Source organism: Nymphaea colorata, chromosome 11 (assembly GCF_008831285.2).
Source record: "Nymphaea colorata isolate Beijing-Zhang1983 chromosome 11, ASM883128v2, whole genome shotgun sequence".
Taxonomy (NCBI): domain Eukaryota; kingdom Viridiplantae; phylum Streptophyta; class Magnoliopsida; order Nymphaeales; family Nymphaeaceae; genus Nymphaea; species Nymphaea colorata.
Window position 1 is genome coordinate 6,966,169 of NC_045148.1, and position 18,487 is coordinate 6,984,655.

The 18,487-nt window shown below is 38.9% G+C and overlaps 2 protein-coding genes and 1 non-coding gene across 3 annotated transcripts; 1 reads left to right on the plus strand and 2 right to left on the minus strand.

The window, feature by feature from the left end:
- Positions 1 to 385: 385 nt before the first annotated feature.
- LOC116264994 (uncharacterized) lies at positions 386 to 8,549 on the minus strand. Its single transcript, XM_031645491.2, has 6 exons — positions 8,276 to 8,549; positions 7,373 to 7,500; positions 3,730 to 3,899; positions 2,760 to 2,837; positions 1,227 to 1,371; positions 386 to 955 (listed from the first exon to the last, which is right to left on the minus strand). The coding sequence occupies exons 1-6, from the start codon at positions 8,394 to 8,396 to the stop codon at positions 545 to 547; spliced, it is 1,053 nt and encodes a 350-aa protein (XP_031501351.1). The 5' UTR covers positions 8,397 to 8,549; the 3' UTR covers positions 386 to 544.
- LOC116265086 (U6 spliceosomal RNA) lies at positions 1,735 to 1,841 on the minus strand. The gene has a single exon (XR_004174976.1). It is a non-coding gene; the product is annotated as a U6 spliceosomal RNA (small nuclear RNA).
- Positions 8,550 to 11,715: 3,166 nt separating the features above from the next.
- On the plus strand, positions 11,716 to 14,317 carry LOC116265016 (protein translation factor SUI1 homolog). Its single transcript, XM_031645528.2, has 5 exons — positions 11,716 to 11,871; positions 13,339 to 13,454; positions 13,558 to 13,763; positions 13,858 to 13,911; positions 14,028 to 14,317. The coding sequence occupies exons 2-5, from the start codon at positions 13,418 to 13,420 to the stop codon at positions 14,070 to 14,072; spliced, it is 342 nt and encodes a 113-aa protein (XP_031501388.1). The 5' UTR covers positions 11,716 to 11,871; positions 13,339 to 13,417; the 3' UTR covers positions 14,073 to 14,317.
- Positions 14,318 to 18,487: the final 4,170 nt, after the last annotated feature.

The following is an 18,487-nucleotide window of genomic DNA, read 5'->3' on the forward strand; positions in this document are numbered from 1 at the left end:
CTGAAGAGTGATCCCTGGAGTTCTCTCCACGTAACCTGACATGTAATGCGAGCTTGCATCTAAGCAAACTAGAAGTGCTCTGAATGGAAAACCGCTTTTACTCATTCGAGAATCGAAGTCCTGACTCTTGAACAGTCTCAAAGTAACCTGATGGCTGCTAGACTCCTGGATTTTGAGGTTTCTTATTCTACCTGGCCTGCTTTTGCCAAATCGGAAACGCGCCAGTAACCCAAAGCTGATAGTTTGCAGATAGGGTTTTGAATTTCCCGCTTACATTCATCTAGTGAAAAACGGCCAATCAGAAAGCAACTGTCATTGTTTCTAAGATTGGACAGTGCATGCCCCGAACTGTGCTCGAAATGAACATGGTACCCACGCTACCGCAACGTCTACCAATGATACCTGCTTGCATAATTCCATCGCCACAAATCATCCTAAGTACTTTTCTACAAAGAATTTCTTACGCCTGTCAAACAATTTCCTCAAGCAAAAAGTTTACATTCTTATAATTACATCATACAAGCAAATGTCTTGCAACCCACAACTAGCTGAGATTTCTGAAGTACTTGTTCGCTTTGTAAGCAAGAGCTAATGATTTCGCGTTCATGTTGGATGTCATCCGTTCTCTCTCTGCACGCCTCTTGTGCTGCCGTGCATTTTTTGCTCTTTTTGGTGCCAAACGGGCATCCCGCTCCTCAAAGGCCAACCTGAACCTCTCAGCTATTGGCAATTCAAAAGTGCTTGAGGGAGCTTGGATTCTTATTCTTGCGGCGACATTACATACTGCCCATGTCTTTGGATCAATATCTTCCAAAATCGAATCATCCAACATGGTGTTGGGAAATGCTTCTCGAGGAACCTGCATTCCTCGCAGATTGAGAAGAGAAGGAGTTGGGTTGATCGAGATGCGGGGGCACTCAGCCAAGATTTGTCTGGAGTTATCATCAATTTTTGGCTGGAAAAGCACAAATCCAAATGAGTGTTCTGAAACATACACAGTCAACACCAGGGCGAATGTACCAATGATGCTCACAATTCACGGCTAAACCAAAATGAAGAAACATTAAAGGGTAAACCTTGGTACCAGTTTTAAGTTTGAAACATGAAGCCCCAAATAATTTCAATGGATTGTGGACAAAATCAAGCTCTTTCCTAAGATGATAGCAAAATGGTTTTAATGCAGACTCTCAGATACAAACTTATCAAACAAGATGGAGTACACATACCCATACCAACCAGCGTAATGAGGGTGCTCCATTGCTTATTTCCTTATCTTCAAGCTCTTCCCAAGATTCTTCCTCCACACATTGCAACGTAGGCATCAAGTATTTCAGAAACCGTCTAGCAGTGTAATTACTTGATGGGTTTCCTCTGTAATCAGCAGAGAAACTTCTATTGACAACCTGTTATGAATGCTCTCTAGTCAAGAATGAAAGCTAGTCCTCATCAAATACTCAAAAAAACTACCCAAAGGGAAAGAATAAAGAGAATAAATAGAATATAATAATTGACATCAGCCAAACTACCAAAGAACTAACATCCCAGATAATCTAACAACCAATTATATGATTCCCTGGTAGCTTGACTCATCCAAGACAAAATATGTTAATTTAATTGCAAATATTGCATGTTCTTTGGAGCAAGTTCTCAACTGTTCAAACTGGTAAGGTTGTTGAATGTATGAGAAAGTGGGTTAAGTTTGTGATGAATTAGATTTTATTAGCTACAAAAGTAAAGGACACTGACCATTTTTTGGTTTGTGCATGTCATCCTTGGGGAGGGGGCCATGCTAATTTTTTCTGTATCGTTCCAACTTTATTGGATGTCACTGAAAATATGACCAAGTTCGAAAAGAAAATTAAAAAATTTACCCCTCAAAGGTCTCCATTGTTTAGTTCTCCCAATTCTTGAAACATGATGTTTATTTTTTATGACCAACTAACAGCTCAACCAAAAAGGAAAGTTGAATACCATGTCCAACTTTCACATATTACCCTTGTAGAAGTTGATTACATACTCTTGTTTCCCATCACAAACATCACCTAAGAATCACAAGCTTAGATGTTTTGGTTCCTTGATCACCAAATACTCGACAAAAAGTTACAAGCACCTGCCCATCCAGTAGGAGAACATTGGCATACTCTGTGAACAAAATTGTCACCAGGAAGGTCAATCATGTTTCAGAAGGACATGGTCCAATAGCGGCAGGATCAGAAGAAGTATCTTCTGCTTATTATAGGGCTTGCAAAAGAGTTTACTGCAGAAAAGTAGTCGGTTGTTCTCTGACCTTTTACACACCTGGGTCATCCAAAATGAGAGGTGGAAGAGTACTGGGGTGAGCAGACTTCACCTATCTTTGATAGGAGAGAGATATTCTTCCCCTCCATCTACCAGGCGAAGAAAGGATGCAGCTACCGAACTGAGAAATGAGAAAGAAGTTGATCGAAGATAGGTTGTGAAATGAGAAAGAAGGGACAATAATGCAAGTTGATCAAAAATTTACCAACATCACAAGCTTAAGAAATGGTTTTGAATGCTATCAATAAGGTTTGAGCATTACAAAGCATATGGTTATTGGGCATTGCAACATCCAGCTTGCAGAGAATGCATAATCAATACAAAGGGCCTTCAGCATTACTGGAGAAAGATAGGCCAAAAGCAACATTTTCACCATATCAAAACAAACATTCCAAATAATCATGAAAGCCAAGATCTCAAGAGAGGATGTGACCCTAATGCAGTGGCAGTGATAAACGTACCCACAACGAAGTGTCTCCAATGAGTGGCAATGGCCAATGAGGCAGGAAACTGACCGCTCAGATATATGGTCACATAAGCTGCAAAAGGCATTTATCAAGTAAACAGTAAAAGCCTATTAGACAGTAAAGAAAAAAGAAAAAAAAAGATCAATTCCACTAAAATAAATATATTTATAAACTGAATAGGCATAAAAACCAATGTCATAAAAATGTAATGTAACCCCTCATTGGCCGGTTCCACAGTTAATAATGTCACTTAATGTAATTAATGCAGAAGATCGCAAAATTTAAACTTTTAATATTACAATAAAAAAATAAAAATTCAGAAAAAAAATAAAAGAGGAAAAATTCTCTCTATGAGAAAAAATGAATTGCAAACACAGAACAAAAGGACAAATCTACAACATGCTCTTCACTCTTTCATGAAAAGCAGCTAAAAGTGACTACTTAAATGCTGCCAATACTTAAATGGTACCAAATAGTACAAGTTTTTATTGTGAATGAACTACTCCATCGCATCTTAAAACAACATAATGGTCATAAAATTTGAAACCTTTTTATGATGGACAGACATAAGCTCTTATACAGAAAATCATGCAAGTCCTAATATTGTTCTAATTTAAATCTAATCATTTTCCTTTTTCTTTTAAACTCTAAATGTGTAAGAGTGCCTTCCATGACAAACACCATATTTATCCTTTGGAAATTATATAACCGATGTCCAAAATAGGCGAGTACAACCCATAATATTTCCAGGCAAGAAACATCCAAATACTTTCAGAAGGACTCCAAAAAGAATGAAGATCTAGCAGATCAACTTAAGAAGCTAGCACATAGGGAATAAAAACTATCCACATGAAGAATTCTTTCAAAATGTCCGATAAGTTTGGATATATAACACATATACATGGACATATTGATTTCATTGACAATTAGTGTGAAATAACTCCTTGCCAGCATGCCAGCTTACCTAATATCCACAGCTCGCAGATTGGTGCATATGGCAGCAACTTTGACGAGACCCACATCTGTAACATTTGATCCAGAGATATCTAGAATATACCACATATGGTCTGCTAAGGCAACAAGAATATCATCTGTAAGTAATTTCTTTCTTCGAGCAATGGCTGTAATTGCTAGCTGCATTTGGATTGAACAGAGGGTTGAGAAACGGCTCTTGAATTTGTGTAAATCAACAGAAAGAAAAACTTAAAGCAATGTTCAGGAAACGAATTAACATGGATAAATTTTCATAAAAAAAAATCATGAACAAGATATCCTAAGGCTATTACTAGAACAGGTCTAACTAATTTATTAGGACAACAGACAGCACTTTCATTTAGATTACATATCATGTCTTGATTAACCTTTTTCTTACACAGCTCTCACCGTTTCTTCACCAGCAACCAAATATGAGCATTCCAAATCTGATATAGCAGTAGTTTGATAAGTCACATGCTATTGGCAGATTGATAGTTGTTGTCTTTGATTGTATTTAAGTAGTACCATTCCCTACTTAAATATCATCCATATTTCAAGGTATTCAAAATTTGCTTTATGGTTTCTTTTCCCATCATAGTATTCAACAAATTCATCAACTAAGTTAGTTTGCATGGACTGAGGTCATCTTTTCACATACATATGTACACATCTAAATAAGTTGCATGCATCGAGATCATATTTTCATATATACATATATATATCAACACATGATACACACCCGTACCTTCATAAAGCTAGTTGGTGATGTTTTAACTGAATACTTAAATTTAACTTTGATAACTCATGCTAACTGGAACACGGAGGAGAGAAAACAAAATTATCACCTCATACCCACAGGCTCTATGACATCCCTAAAGAGTTTGAAATCATCTGTATTAACAATGAAAAACCTCCTGCACATGCACCAAAGAAAGGTTCATGCAATATATAAAGCAGATTCACACAGTATGCTCCCTCCAAGACCTACCCATTTTCTTCCAAAAAAAAACTTCCTCACAAGCTCACTGGATTCAATTTTCCCTCTTCTACTTAATCTTTGTCCTTATGCTATTTAACCTTTTTATGCAGTAGGTACAAAAGAGCTGACACGTACCATCTTCATTAACAAAGGTTCCTTAAAGGTCTTTTCTAATAACTTGGAGCAGCAACAACAAAGCACATTAATGCAGGTCTTATCATTACGTTGGTGGTAGTAGTAGTACACATAAGCATAGAGCAGCAGCAGCACATTTGAAGAGAAATCTAAAACTTTTAAAGCCAGTGACTTGGGACTCAACTAGTCTATTCTTGACTCAATCACTCAGCAGGTCAACACAGTGACTTGGGCCGGGTTTTGCTAAGTATTATTTTTGAAAGAAAAAAAAATATATAACTTGTCATTTGAGCGTCAAAAGGTTGTATAATGACCCGATCACGTGTATACTTTAGAAACAATTCAAACTAACATCAAGTGAAGTTATAACCAAGTTATATTAACTCTAGGGTCATATATATCGCAATATCAAAGAGAAAAATAATTAAAAAAGGTGAAAATCGTGATATTTAAAAAAAAAAACATGAAAAATATACCTTCCGTATTGTTTCACGATTTTCCCTATTTTTTCATTTCTCAACAAGATCTAAAATGCTGTTAAACCTTATGCAACAATGAACTTTCACATATATAAATGCCTTTCATCTTCATTAATTGAAAATTTCATCGTTCTCAGAATTGTGAGAGCAGGAAGAAAAGTTGTGTATTTGGATTTTATTGCAGCAAAATGAGAGTGCATTGTTTAGAATTTGCTCAATTCTTACATGGATAATTTAGTTTTTGAGTACTGCAGTAAGAAGCTCAAAATTGTTACAAATACAACCCATTTCCCAATGTTATCCGTATCGTACGATACGGACGCGTATCGTACGATACGTATCGTCCGTATCAACAAAAACGATACGATACAGGTATTACGCACGATACGCGTGCGTATCGCACGCATATCGCCCGTATCGTACAATACGGGGTTAAAATGAAAATGGGGCCCGACGGCCCCTTTTTTGCATCTTTTTTTAAAACCTACGCTCCTCTCTCTCTCTTCTATTGTTTCTAAACACTGCAAGAGACGTGGGAGGGAGAGATTTTCTCCATTTGCATCAAGATTTGCCGGTGAATAAGCTTTATTTCTTGTTGTGGGGAGTCTCGGGACGGTGGGAAGCTTGGAGAAAGAGGGTTTTTTGATTTCTAACACCAATATGTAATACTTGATGACCTTGAGGACGATCTTGATTTTTTGAACCTTGAAGGAGTAGCAGAGATTATTGAAGAAGGAGAGGCTGGAGAGCAATGGAATGTTGGTGACATTCCATTTCCAACAAAGGGGATAGAAGCACTTAATGAAGAAAATGAAGATGATCATGAAGATGATGATGGAAATGACGATTGACGAGGATTGTTGTTGAAACTTGAATGAATCATGATTGATAACTATATGTTTTCACTTTTGAACTTATGAATTGTGATGTAATCGAATTCTCTTCAGCTGCCTATTATGTTATTTTGAATGTCTGATTTCTTATTTTGGAATGTGTTGTTCATACTTCATAGTTCATACTTCATAATCATATACATGAATGATGAATGTTCCTTTAAATACAATTTTCTTGTTTTTTTCTGATTTTTACTTGTTTTTTCGGATTTTTTTGGAATTTTTATGATTTTTTGGAATTTTTTTATAATTTTTTAATATTTTTTAAAAATTAAAAAATTAATTTTACGATACGTTACGATACGTTACGATACGGCGTATAGGTCGGCACGACTGATACGCGATACGCTACGCCAGTGATAACATTTCCATTAACAAATAAAGAGGCTGAGACCAGAGATACCAATCATCAACAACCTCGTATAGAACAATAACTAATAGGAAGATGAATTTTCTCAAGGACGCATTCTATAAGCTGGAGACAACTGTGACACTTTGTAAAGGAAGCTCAAATGTTTGCAAGGAACCTGCTACATATCCAACCAGGACCAACTTCCTTTCAGCACTTCCAAGCACAGTTGGTTGCACAGTGAGTTGGCAAAATAGCAAAAATCAACAAAACATCATGCATATAATAGCTGTATACAGGCTTAACAAACAGTACCTGCAGCCGTATGTAGAACTGAACAATTCAGTTTGTTGCACTCATAGTGCAAAATCTTAATTGACTTGGACAAATAGATTGATAATCTGAGGTCAAGCTAAGGCTACTCTCTACATGTTTCAAGCTAAGAGATACATGATCAATTAAACCATAATTTCCAGCAAGAGAGGCAGAAATGAGAGGGTTGAAGGAGCAATTTGGATGGCCTCATCATGGGAGAATAATGAAGTTCTGAGAAAAAAATGCTTTTCTTTCATGAAATTGCGTGACAAAGAAAAAGATCAATGTCTTTTAATGTTCATAAATCCAAGGTAAATGAATTGCTTGCTGGACATGTACCATAACATTTCCTAGACATGTATGCTACATTTTTCCACAATCCAGTTAATAACAATGGTGACAAACAATAACCATGAAATGTGAAAACATGAATTTAAAGCAGGCATTGATCCCCCAAAAAAAAAAATGCAGGCAACGTTCACCTTAATGTCCGGAGGAAAAATGGGAGCAATTTCACAGATGTCGTTAAGAATATCCTCAAGGTTCTGCCCAAGGACTCCAAGACATAGACTAACCAAACTACGAGGCTTACCCTTTCCATGATATGAAGCTGCATTGAAGATTTTGAGGGGCATTAGAGCATGGAATAGCAAACATTTAAACATTTACCATAGGTGGAGTCTCAAACATTTTTAGTGTTTGTGTTCATGTATACATAACACAATATTGATCCAACAATATGACATTTGAAACTGATCAGCAACCCATAGCAAGGGAAAACAAAGGTTATATGCAAGAGATCATGGCATCACTAAGCAAATAAAGATAGAAGCAGCCAATATCATGTTTTATCATAAAATAACAGCGACGATTTCTAGGTTTGCTTTGACCAAGTTCTCCAACCCAATCCATATCCTGTAGGCTCCATACTGTATTCATTAGTGGAAAACAAGGTAAGACAAAGCAATTACAACCGAGCGTCTACTTTTTATAAGATACAAACACGTTATTCAACAAAATTCGAAATATTTAGCTCTTGAAGAATCTCCGAAAAAAAAAAAACAGAAAAAGAAAAAAAACCGAACCGATATAAGCAGAAACAACAAGTATATTCATTTTTCTTGACAAAAAAAAGGCTAAAAAACCTGGAAAACATGAGCACCTACGACAGAGATCAACAAGTTAATTGCAGAAAAGGCAAAAAAGGAATTGTGGGACTTCCAGAAAACACAAAGATCATCAACCAAGAAAACTGAATAGATAAACACACGCAGAAAGGAACCATTGGTGCTCCCGAAACATCTTTAAACACACCAAGAAAGAAAATTAGCAGGAAAACTCATGCACTAGGAACATACGAGGAGGCGAGGAGATCTCGAACTTACGGAGAGGACAGGAAGAAATCTGAGGCCTAGGGATGATGGCAGGAGCAGAAGGAGACATCGGACTAGTAATCTTCAATTTCTCGAAGGAGGAAGGCAGATGGCTGGATTCTTCAAGTTCCATAGAGTCACAATTCACCAGAGAGGGAGAGAGACCAACCCCAATCACGACTCCGGAGAAACGACGCCAACGTTAAGAGAGAGAGAGAGAGAGACGGGGGAAACCCCAAACGCGACGGTGATCAAACGACGCCAATATCTAGAGAGCGTCGCATCATCAATTTCGCCCCCATTGGAGCGACGGAATATTCAGTGATCTCGGACCGGCGAATGGATCGGAAACCGCCACCCCTTCCGATCCATTATCCAACTAACTGAGCCTCTTGTCCTGCAGAGACAAAGGGACGGAAAAAGTGGCCCATATCCGGGTCCGGAATCAGACCATGTCCGAACCCGTTGGGTGGGATTCGATAACTCACACCGGACCCGATTGATTTGGTTCAGATCCAATGCTGATTCAGGCACCCTCAAATCCGAATCCAGCCATAAGTGGCAAGTCTTTGACAGGTTTGAGGTTCAGTTTCTGAATGGTATCATCCTGCTCCTGCTCCAGGCCCCGATCTGATCTAGATAAGGCCTATCAGACTAAGCAACTCACTAAATTCGACCCTTCCAGTTGAACTTTGCACTCCTAGGGAGCCAAGTCAGCTGCCACCGGGTACCCGACACTCGACTCGAGACGACTCTGGTTGGGGTTTTTTTTTTATTAGCCGGGTTTCAACCCGTCGAACATAATTTGATCCGACAAAATAATGGGTTGGGCCCCTGCAGCAGACCGGGGTACTCGGAGGCCCGGCCCATTAGGTCGAGTTGATGCCAAACCACCAGCTGAATGTCGCCCTTCGCCACCGCCAACTCTCCCAACTAAAGCCTGCCAGCCACTAGCTGTCGTTGCTAGACTTGATTCTGGTTCAGTTTGGTCCTATTTGGATTCAAGGTTGGACTGTTTAGTTCGTCCTTGAAAAAAATTCTGGCTCAGCCCTTGGTCAGACTTGATTTAGATAAAAATGCAACGATCACAAAAAAAAAAAAGGGTACAGACAAACAGACTCCAAGGCAACAAACGGGTAATTTTCATCCATATTCTTATGGTGAGCAAGTCGCAACTGTTAGATGCCTTAGCCGACAGGGCGGGCTCTGCATGGATCTCGTGCTCAAAAGCAATTGAGTTGGGCTAAGGCCGTCCGCAAGAAAACAAAAACACGTTGTTGGTGATCTTCTCACCAAAGCAAAGCAAACTAGATCTTTTATAATAGTTGGCGCTGAGGTGGATCTATTGCTGCCAATGTACAGCAGTGATAATCGCCACCGCTATAGCCTTCGGATCCACACTTCTCCGCACAAAAGAAATATTGCACAATCGATTTTTTTTTATTATAATAATTCACTATTACTGTTTATACATATTGACCACGTGATGTTCAAAAAGAGATTTCAGTCGTAGAACTAGTTGCTGAATTGATAAACTTTCACTCAAATATGAGGATCATCTCTTACCTTCATCAACCTACAAAAAAAAAAATCACCAGCAATTACAAATCAACAACCAATGGACCCTAGGGGGCAGTTTGGCCTAACCCTATCACAAAGAACTATTGTTTCGTGAATCTGCCTCAAAAGTTGGGTAGATTAATAAAGCACTTTTACGATGTCTCATTCAAATCTTTAAATCATATTCGTATACATGTTACCATACGGACCCCTTAAGGAACCTAAGAATAGCCTTCACATAAAAAAGTGCAGCCGCGTGCTAAGCTCCATATGTAGGAAAAGTAATTAAATGCTGGATTAAACAATTAAGTGCAAATAATCTCTGTATACCATGTTAGGCTGCAATACAAACAATTATTTTTTGAAGGAGACATGTAAGTGAAAAGCCAATAAAAATTGTACCCGGTGCATTTGCATCTTTCTTCTACTTTAGCTCCTCTAACTACTCCAAGTTGCTATCCTCCCTCTATTTTAGCTTCTTCTAAACACCAATATCCAGGAAACACACATGTTGAATAAATAGGGATGAACCCATGCAGAGATTTTTTCAGTTGCAAATAACCCACAACTTCACATCAATTTTACACAAGAAAAGGGTCCCAATGGCTAGCTGCTAAAGTAGAAGAAAGATAATTAACCCTCTTTACTTATAAGACTAATATTTTGAGTACTGAAATTGGAGGTTTTCTGTAAATAAACATTAAAAAAGAAATTTTAGGAACTCAACATTGTTTGGGCCCAGCCCAGCCTGGTTCAAATTTAATAACATTTTTTAAAATATATATTATATACAAATCATGTAAATATTAATTTTAAAAATTAATTCGGCCGTGCATCTCTCTCTTGCTACAGAGATAGAGGAATAGCACACTGGAACGTGACAGCGCCCATAGATTTAGAACCTCGGAACCCTTATCTGTGAGGCGCCTCATCGCCCGGTTGCGCTACACCCCATGATTAAGGTTATCAAACACTTAATATAATGGTTACGCGTATCAAGATATTGATCCACGACGGCTAAATATAGAAACCGAAGTCGGACTTGAATTTGAAATGGGAAGGGTGGTTTGAGAATGATCTCATCTCTACAATGAGCATGAAAAGCTCAGACCAAATGAATCTAAATCTTCAATTATTATTAATAAACCGAAGCGATCCAAATTCAAACTTGAAAGTATTTCAGTCCTAACCAGATGAGAACAGATCCGACCATACGGATTTGAATAAGAATATGAAATTTATACCTTCGCTGGATTCAACAAAAAACAACAGATGTCAACCTTGGCTAAAGTATTGTTCCAGGTTGGAAAAGACTCCAAATTAACAAATCTAAGAATGGTAGACAAGAATCAAATCTTATATTCATAAAAGTGTGACCGATTTGCAACTCTATATGTAGACCTCATCTGGTTCTCGATCACTAGGAACGCCCCATTTGGATCGTTCATCCTTAATTGGAAACCAAATCTACCAAAAAAAAAAACGACCACCAGTATCGGACCTGATTTACTCGAAACCCGTTAGACGCGTAGAGGTCCTTAAATTTCAGCTGTACGCAATCTCGTGCCAAAGATCTGGATCAATACCAAGTTTGGATCTGCAGAAACAATTCAATGGGATGGTTGTGGAGCAGCGTGGGATTCGGGCTCCAATTTTAGATTGATTTTATGAGTTTGATCCAAATCCAGATTTGAATCCAAATCAGGTTAAGCCTACGGAGTCGGAGCCATGGAGCGATCGGCGTGACCGAAGGACAGCTCGTGTGAGGACAGAGCTGAATTTTTTCGGAAAATGTGGGGAGAGAATCGTCAGGTAGAAAAATGATGGGACAGCCTCTCGGGAAAGGGGTTGTAAGTCGGCGTAGACTTTGTGCGGTGGAGATTTTCTTGAATTTGGAAGATTATTTATTTATTTTCTTGGCGCCTATAAATACGGCGGTGAGGGCGCGTTGCGGGTATTGTGCTTCTGCGGAAGGAAATCTCTCTCTCTCTCTCTCTCTTTTTGTTGGTTTCTCTCTGTTTTCGTCTCCCTCTCGCGTCCTGATTCAGGTAAGACGTCGAATTGATTTCTTTTTTTTTTTTGGATTTGTTCCTGCTTGTGAAGTTCTATGGTGATGTGGATTTTTTCGATTTAGTTTGTGTCCATGATCTTTTGGTCTTTTCTTGGTCGATTGATTTGTTTTGGGACATCTAAGAACGAAACCCTAGTTTTTTTTTTCTTTCTTTCCTCCTTTGCTTTCCTTTTAGTCTCTCTCCTCGTCTGGGGGCGTGGTGTTTTCTTCTTTTGTTCTATGGGAATTGCTGAGGCTTTGAAATTCCTTTTCCCCATGGCTTTTTTCGTTCAGCTCGGTGCGCATCAAGGTTTAAATTTCGTGTTTTCTGGTATTCTGATGATTGGTTGTTCACGTCTCTTTCTGTCATTTCCCTTTTTGCTTTTGATAATTTCGTAGAAGAAACGATCTATGTGTCGACCGAGTTTGAAAATTTTTATCAGTTGGTTTCAGATTTGTTTTACCTACATGTGCGCCATAGAGATCCCTTTCTTCCTTTTTTTTTTGTATTTCCTCTGTTTTGCCTTGTGGTTTCGTTCTATTTTCTTATCCCGCGTTCCTCTTTTGGCCCCCTTTTTTATCCAGCGTTGTAGAGGGCAATGACTTATTCCCGGTGAACTTATGTCGGTTTTAGAGGTTGAATCGATTGAGTATCTTCTTTGTTTTATGTATGTCGATGAACGGAGATAAGTATATGTTTTTGTGGGGCCTTCCTAAGTTTTCCATGATCTCCTCTGATATGAGACCTTTTCCCCTTTTTGAGGCAGAGAATTGTGTTGTCGAATTTTTTTTCCTTTGTATATGGGTCGGTGCTTTGTCTGATCTGTATATCGTGTGTATGAGTATGAGGGAGATCATAGTTGAGCGTTCCCACCTCGTTGAAAGAAATATGTTTATGTTTTGGCGATTCACATGTTAACAAGCTTAGGTGAGTAAAGGCATGTATAGCTTGTTTAAGCATGGAAACTTCTTCACAAGCACGAGGCGACAGTTCAACATACTACTTCACCAGTTCGCCACCATGGCCTGCACGATCTTTGCTCCTGGCTGTAGCCCAAATTCCCAACAGTTGCATACCGTAAAAACTATCACAAGAAGGAAAGGGTGGGGCTTGTGTTAGGCAATATTGTTTGAAGCCCAGTAAACACATTTCGCTCTATTTGCATAGGTTTTGCTGAGTTCCAGTTAGTTCAGGCTTGGACTTTCACATCTCATATGCTCCTTGTGCAGCTATACTGTGCGGTGGTTTCTCCATTGATTTACCATATATAAAATATATGAAATATTTGTTGTTTAGGCTTTTTAGCTTTGTTGGTCTTCATTGCACGCACAAGGGGAAGAAGGGAAGAACATTTGTTGTCCAACTTTGTCAGTCGTTCACGGAAACTCGACAAGTTGTTGAGCTATCCTTTCTGTGTTCTTATTAATGCATGAATTGAACTTTTATGCTTTCATCCATTTTCAGCTTTGAGATCTGCTGCTGACAAGTTAGTGGGCAAAGCTCCGTTCGGTTCGTTCTTTCGATTTTCAACAGCCAAGTTTTCATGTCTGAGATCGACATCCAGATTCCTACTGCTTTTGGTACCGATCGCCCTCCTCCCATCCCCGTTTCTTCATCCTTTTCCTTCTAAGTGTTATTTGTGTGCGGTAAATGCTGATTGGCTGACGTCAAACCACTATGCAGATCCGTTCGCTGAGGCAAATGCTGTGGACTCCGGCGCTGGGGCAAAGGAGTATGTGCATGTGCGCATACAGCAGCGGAATGGTAGGAAAAGCCTGACTACGGTGCAGGGATTGAAGAAAGAATTTAGCTACAACAAGATCCTCAAGGACCTGAAGAAGGAATTTTGCTGCAATGGAACTGTAGTGCAGGACCCGGAACTGGGCCAGGTAGGCTATCAGATCAGCGTGTTAGCGTTGCGGCTCGTAATTGCAACCGTGGACGTATAATGCTCATTTGGGTTGTTTTATGATTATATTGTAGGTTATACAACTTCAGGGGGATCAGCGGAAGAATGTCTCAACTTTCCTGGTTCAGGTTTGTTTCTCTCTCTCCGTCCGTCCGTCCCTCTCTTCTCTCTCTCTCTCTTTCTCTCTCCCCACATCTTTCACGGTATGGTTCTCTCTTGCTTAGTTGTCGGTTTGGTCTTGCAGGCCGGCATTGTAAAGAAGGAGCACATAAAAATTCATGGTTTCTAAAGGCTTGCTGAAAACATACTATAAGCAGGACAGTGGCGGACTGGGTGGGGATCACAGGTGTATCTTTCCTTGGATTTCGATGCCAGTGGCGTGTCTTCTGGGGGAGGAAATAAACTATTTCTTGTTTGATGTTTGCATTTCTGATATATTCCTATGCCTAAGGTTGTAAACTGCTTTATTTTGAAGGTTAGTCACTTCGTCTCAACGTACTCTTATCAAAGATCATGGTTATGTTTTTTGTCCAATCGTGCCTCTCCACTTGGGTCTTCCCATGGGTGAATGACGGGTCATGAGGAAGTTGTGGTTATTTCTGTTGGCAAATCGCGTTTCTCAGATGTAGGTACAAATTAATTGATGTGACTACTTCCATACGATCTCTTTTAGGTTTGCGCGTGCGTCGGGTTGACGTTTCCTTGTTCTGCCTTTGATGTGGGTGGGGCATTTAGTTGTGCTGTGCTGTGTCTGTCCTGTTGAGCATCTCTGCTTCTTCGTCCTGAGCTGTTCTGCAGTTTGTACGGTTGTGGTTTGCACGTTGAATTTCGTAGACGCTGATTTATGAGTGGTCTGTAGGTGGTATAGGCGCTGTTGTTTTTGAGTTGCCCCTAGGATAAGCGTGTGTATCTGAGGGAATGCGGCACTTGCTTGAACAGCTGGACGCCTCTTGGTTTACGAATCTGATCGGCTTGCTTACCAATTGTCCATTTTGCGCCCCTCTTAGTTGCGGTTTGTCGTCATTTTGATTGTCCGAGTGGAGCCGAAGATGAGGCTTGGCGGGTCGTCCATGAATCTCAGTGAAATTATTTGACCTCCGATTTGTGGTAGGGCCGGTATAGACAGTCTCCTTGACGCGGATTGGTACAGAGTTCCGTCGTGCCGGCCTCGCTACTCTTCCGGCTGGTACTCCTCAGGCGTTCACGCGTTACCGGGCCTTGCACGGGCCGAGGTCGAACGCTGATAGTTATTGTTCACAAAGGGGTTATGCCTGTAAGGGTGTGATCTTTTTTGGTTTTCTGCCCGTCGTCGAACAAGCCTTCTTTCACGCTTCATCTATCTTCATTGCCTGGAGCACGAACGCCTCCTCTTTTCTCTCATCTATTGAGCACATTCATTATCATCCCAGTAGGGAATGCGAGTATTCTGTTCGAGGGCAAGCAGAACTAAGAATTTGCAGTCCCTCTCTTGTCATATCGTTTATATTATCTTCAGTGGGAATCTACTGTTGGGCCTTTTCTTCTCTCTCTCTCTCTGTAACCTATCTTTTCCGATGGACTCTTTTCCTCCGTTCTTTCACGATTCTCTTTTCTGGGATGTTGTATAACAGGACGTTACTCAGGTCCCTCGTGGCCTTCATTGTCGATGCTAAAGAATATTAAAAAAAGTCGGTTTCGGTTTATCTCGCGACCAACTTGTTTCGGACGTCACTGCTTCCTTCCTCTTTATGGCTTTCCATTTTGGACTTAAAACCTTTTCACTTTCATCTCCCTTCGGCTGGAAGCGTTCACATTGACGCAGAGTTGTACCATTCCAGGGCATTTTGCTCCTTGGTGTAGCACTGAATTGTTTGCTCCAAAACACTTTCATGTGGTTTGATCCCTGCTAATTAATTACACATTCTTGCGCCAATGTAAGGCAACTCATATATATATATATATATATATATATATATATATGAGTTCTGTATTGATGGCTAAAGACTTCGGGCGTCGACTGTTTGTTTCCCTGTTCAAATTAGTCAAGTTTGAAAGACCGACTGGTGCTTGTAACTTGGGGGTTTTCCTACTAGCGATATTTTAATTTGATTTTCTGAAAGTCGGTAAAATAAAGGACCAATGTCAACATAATATGAGGGCGTTGGGTGTTTGATCTAAAATCCTTAAAATTTGAGAACCGTGTATTTAAGGTTAAACTTGATAATATTTTTTCTAATACAGGAAAGGCAAAATAGAACGGTAAGCTTTTAGGCTTAACACAAGTATCATCAGTTTGATGAATCACAGATATTGCGGGGGATTTCTCTCCACATCACCAAAAGCGTCTTACCTCAGGTCCATATCAGTTCCATGGATTTCAAAGTTGAAGCAATCAAAATTCCCCTAAAAGGTTTACAATAGGAGAATCCGATTTCTGCTGCCATACTTTTCAATATCTGATGTTGCTTAACTCGAAAGGGTAATGAAAAGTCTATAGTTTGTGATTTAATTTTAAATACTTGCTTCCATCTTGAAATCTCCTTTTGTTTTCGGCTAATAAAACTTGGTTTTCTCCAAGTATGCACACATACCCATTGATGCTTCATGTGTAAACGCCACGGGGAGAGATGCTTCCACTTATTTATGAAATACCCTCTTGCTTGAGAATTGGAGAATTATTCTGAAAACTCTTCACAAAAAGCAGGTGGTTCATGCAGTTCTTTGAAATGGTGCTTTGGGTCTATCGACTGGTGCTTGGCCTCTTGTGTAGAGAGGGCAAGTCGGGGTTCAGTTGGCGTCTTCGAGGAAAAGTTCTTTCTGAGACAGAAAAGTTCTTTCTGTCGGTAATCAGGAACCTGAACTGCTAGGATTTGTTCTCGAGTATCACCTACCAGTTGGTGCTACTGGCATTTACTCAGTTCCTAAGTGGGATCAAACTTGAAGGCAGTGCTCATTTCTCTGATTCTCTCTAGCCTTAGCCTCAAGAATTGTTTTGTTTCATATCTGCATCGCTTCGTAACAGTGGTTGACCTCGTCCAGCAGGTTTGAACGGAAACTTAGGTTGCATTTGATAGTCTGGAATCTAGCTGCGTTAAAGAATGTGCTTCCCAAAATCCTCAGTTTAAACGATCTTAAATCCACATTGCATGTTGAAATTGGATGGGTGGTTCAGTCCTTAAATCTATCCATCTGAAATCCTAAAGATCCTAGATCGTCGTGAATCCCACGCACCCTTCGAGTAATGCGTCTCAAATATCTTTATTTTTTAAATGAATTAAGGTCGGTAGATTTGCATTAATTGATTGAATAACTAATTTACAAAAGGAAAAATAAATGCAAAAAAAAACGACTCTAATCACCCTTTTCTCCTACTGTAAGTTGAAATCAAATGTTTAAAAGGACAAAATTATTTAATAGTCTTGTCATGTACATCGTGTATAGGTATTATACGGCAAGAAATTTATCGAGTATAATACAATAAAATTGTATATCTCAACAATATCTCGAGAAAATCTTCATAAATTTTTAAAAAATTTAAAATATTTAATAAATCTTAAAAATTATGAAAAAATAAAAATTAATAAAAAATATGAAAAAACACAAAAAATGTGTATTATACATGTTTTTTTCACGTTTTTTATTTTTTGGTGTTTTTTAAAAAAAAAACACATCTAATTGCTGTTTTATATCTTTTTTATATCTGATAAAATTTTCGTGTATTTAACGCATTGTTTTCAAATAAAACATGTTTTTTGTGACTTATATGGTCCACTTAGCAAATAAGAATTTTTAAAGTCTACGCCATTTTAATATTGGAAGCATAAAAATTTAAATCTCATACGCCCACACACACGCCCACACATGTTTCACGCTCACCACTTCACCTATTAAATCACATCTAATTGAAAAAGAAAGAGAAGAGATACAGGGGCCAAGATGCACACAATTCAATATGGATACGACGTCTAAATTTGAACATGTAACTTCAATGTTAAAGTCCGACAAAACTGAGGTCCTTAGTTCTAAAATCTTACGAAACTTTGTTTACATATAAAAAACAACCTTTAAGACTAGCTTTAAAATTAACCAAAACCAGTTGAATGCATTTACTTAGCATTTCACAAGTGGATCGACTGAAAGCTGGAGCTAAAAGCTAACTCCACTATTTCCAGGGTTTAGAGCTAAGCAGGTGCTTGGGTAATAGCCTTGAATTTCTAGCCACTAATGATAGTACAAGCCAAGAACAGTATACTGGCAGCAAAAACATTTTGTGAGTGTCCTACAATCTGTTTCAATGATTGAGGTAGGTCTATAGAATAATAACTTTAGTGTTTTATGAATCTATTCCAATCTTTACGAGAAATTCATGTGATATTCGCAAGAACCTTATAAGAATTTCTTTAGTTTATTCTGTAGACTCTAGGATTGGGTACTAAGGAAGATTCATTTATAGTCTTATATGTCTACCTTAATCTTTTACACAGTTTCATGGAACAATCAGAAGTACAAATTAACAATCAAATATGAATTAGTTAAGCTTTGTAGTCGACCTTGCTTAAGACCTTGATTAATGAAAACTTATAAAAACGGACTTACCCCTGCCCAAGAACTCCATATTTGGAATTTCAAGATATTCTTTGATTCTCAAATCCTCCATGGGTATCTCGCAGCAGCAATAACTGCTCAAAACTATCTCCCCAAGTGGGAAGTAGGTAAATGTTCATC

Bases quoted from the DNA above. Each gene is read 5' to 3' on its own strand.
- LOC116264994 (XM_031645491.2), bottom strand. From the start codon at position 8,396: ATGGAACTTGAAGAATCCAGCCATCTGCCTTCCTCCTTCGAGAAATTG. The intron at 2,838-3,729 runs GTAAGCTGGCAT...TGCCTTTTGCAG, and splicing joins CTGCGAGCTGTGGATATTAG to CTTATGTGACCATATATCTG. The intron at 956-1,226 runs GTATGTGTACTC...GTGCTTTTCCAG, and splicing joins CATTACGCTGGTTGGTATGG to CCAAAAATTGATGATAACTC.
- LOC116265016 (XM_031645528.2), top strand. From the start codon at position 13,418: ATGTCTGAGATCGACATCCAGATTCCTACTGCTTTTG. The intron at 13,764-13,857 runs GTAGGCTATCAG...ATTATATTGTAG, and splicing joins AGGACCCGGAACTGGGCCAG to GTTATACAACTTCAGGGGGA. The intron at 13,912-14,027 runs GTTTGTTTCTCT...TTGGTCTTGCAG, and splicing joins TCTCAACTTTCCTGGTTCAG to GCCGGCATTGTAAAGAAGGA.